Source organism: Lonchura striata, chromosome 5, assembly GCF_050655825.1.
Source record: "Lonchura striata isolate lonStrDom1 chromosome 5, ASM5065582v1, whole genome shotgun sequence".
NCBI classification, from domain to species: Eukaryota; Metazoa; Chordata; class Aves; order Passeriformes; family Estrildidae; genus Lonchura; species Lonchura striata.
Genome location: NC_140707.1, coordinates 35,253,140 through 35,254,015, shown reverse-complemented (window position 1 = coordinate 35,254,015; position 876 = coordinate 35,253,140). Strand labels below are relative to the sequence as shown.

At 49.1% G+C, this 876-nt stretch overlaps 1 protein-coding gene across 4 annotated transcripts in view; it reads right to left on the bottom strand.

Annotated features, from left to right (window-relative positions):
* The window catches only part of ARHGAP1 (Rho GTPase activating protein 1), a 29,055-nt gene that overhangs the window by 6,933 nt on the left and 21,246 nt on the right, over positions 1-876 (bottom strand). For all 4 annotated transcript variants that reach the window (XM_085581810.1, XM_021533379.3, XM_021533382.3 and 1 more), the window contains 2 exons: positions 670-798; positions 420-523 (listed from right to left, as the gene is read on the bottom strand). In XM_085581810.1, coding sequence (XP_085437936.1) covers positions 420-523; positions 670-798 — 233 coding nt within the window. The remainder of the gene's footprint in view (positions 1-419; positions 524-669; positions 799-876) is intronic.

Below are 876 nucleotides of genomic sequence, written 5' to 3'. Positions count from 1 at the left end.
CTAAGTGGGAAGGAAAGAGACCACTGTGAATCCTACAGAATAGCAAAGCAGCTGCCCTCTAGCCTCCCCGAAGCTAGAGCTGACAGACTCACAGAGAAAATAAGAGGAGAAAAGCTGGCCAGGCCATACGATAACAACAGAATCAAGAGCACTGTCAAATAATATCTCTGCAAGTCCAGATCACCACTCATGATCTTGCTTGAATGGCCTTGCAGTGGCTTTCTTGGAAGCAGGAAATACGGTAAAGCAGATCTGAGACCCATCTTCTACTCAGCTACTTTGTAGTTCTACTTCCACCCCGGGGAGCTTCCAGCCTCCCTGGTATAGACAACATAGGCTGTATGCCTGAAATTTTTAGGCTGAAGGCCTGCCTGCACCTCTCAGTATTATGACAGGAAAATTACTTGGCTAGCACCCACCTGCACCAGAAAGGCTGTCAGTAAACGGAGCACTTGGTAGTTTTCTTCAGGCAAATCCTGGAGCGTCTTGCGAACCACATCCACACGTTTCACCTCCTCCACACCTAAAAATCAAGAGACAGGACAATCCTCAGCACCCATCCTGATGAAGGCGCTGTTGGCAGTCACAAGGTATCCCATGTATGTCTCCTAAGACGTCTTTGCCCTTAGCCAGTGCAACATTCAGGGAGCAGCACTTGTTACAACTCACTCTGGAAGCTGACAACATGGCTGTAGAGGCCAAAAGTGAGGAGGGGCTCAGGTAGCTCCCTCAAGAAGGTCTTGAGAATCACAGCAGGGAGGTGGACATCTTCATATTCCTGGAAATCTACAGGCACACCTAAGAAAGTAGAGCAGAGACTCAGTGTGCACTGGCCAAAGCAGTGTCTCCTCCAAAGGACAGGACATGCTGGTCAGA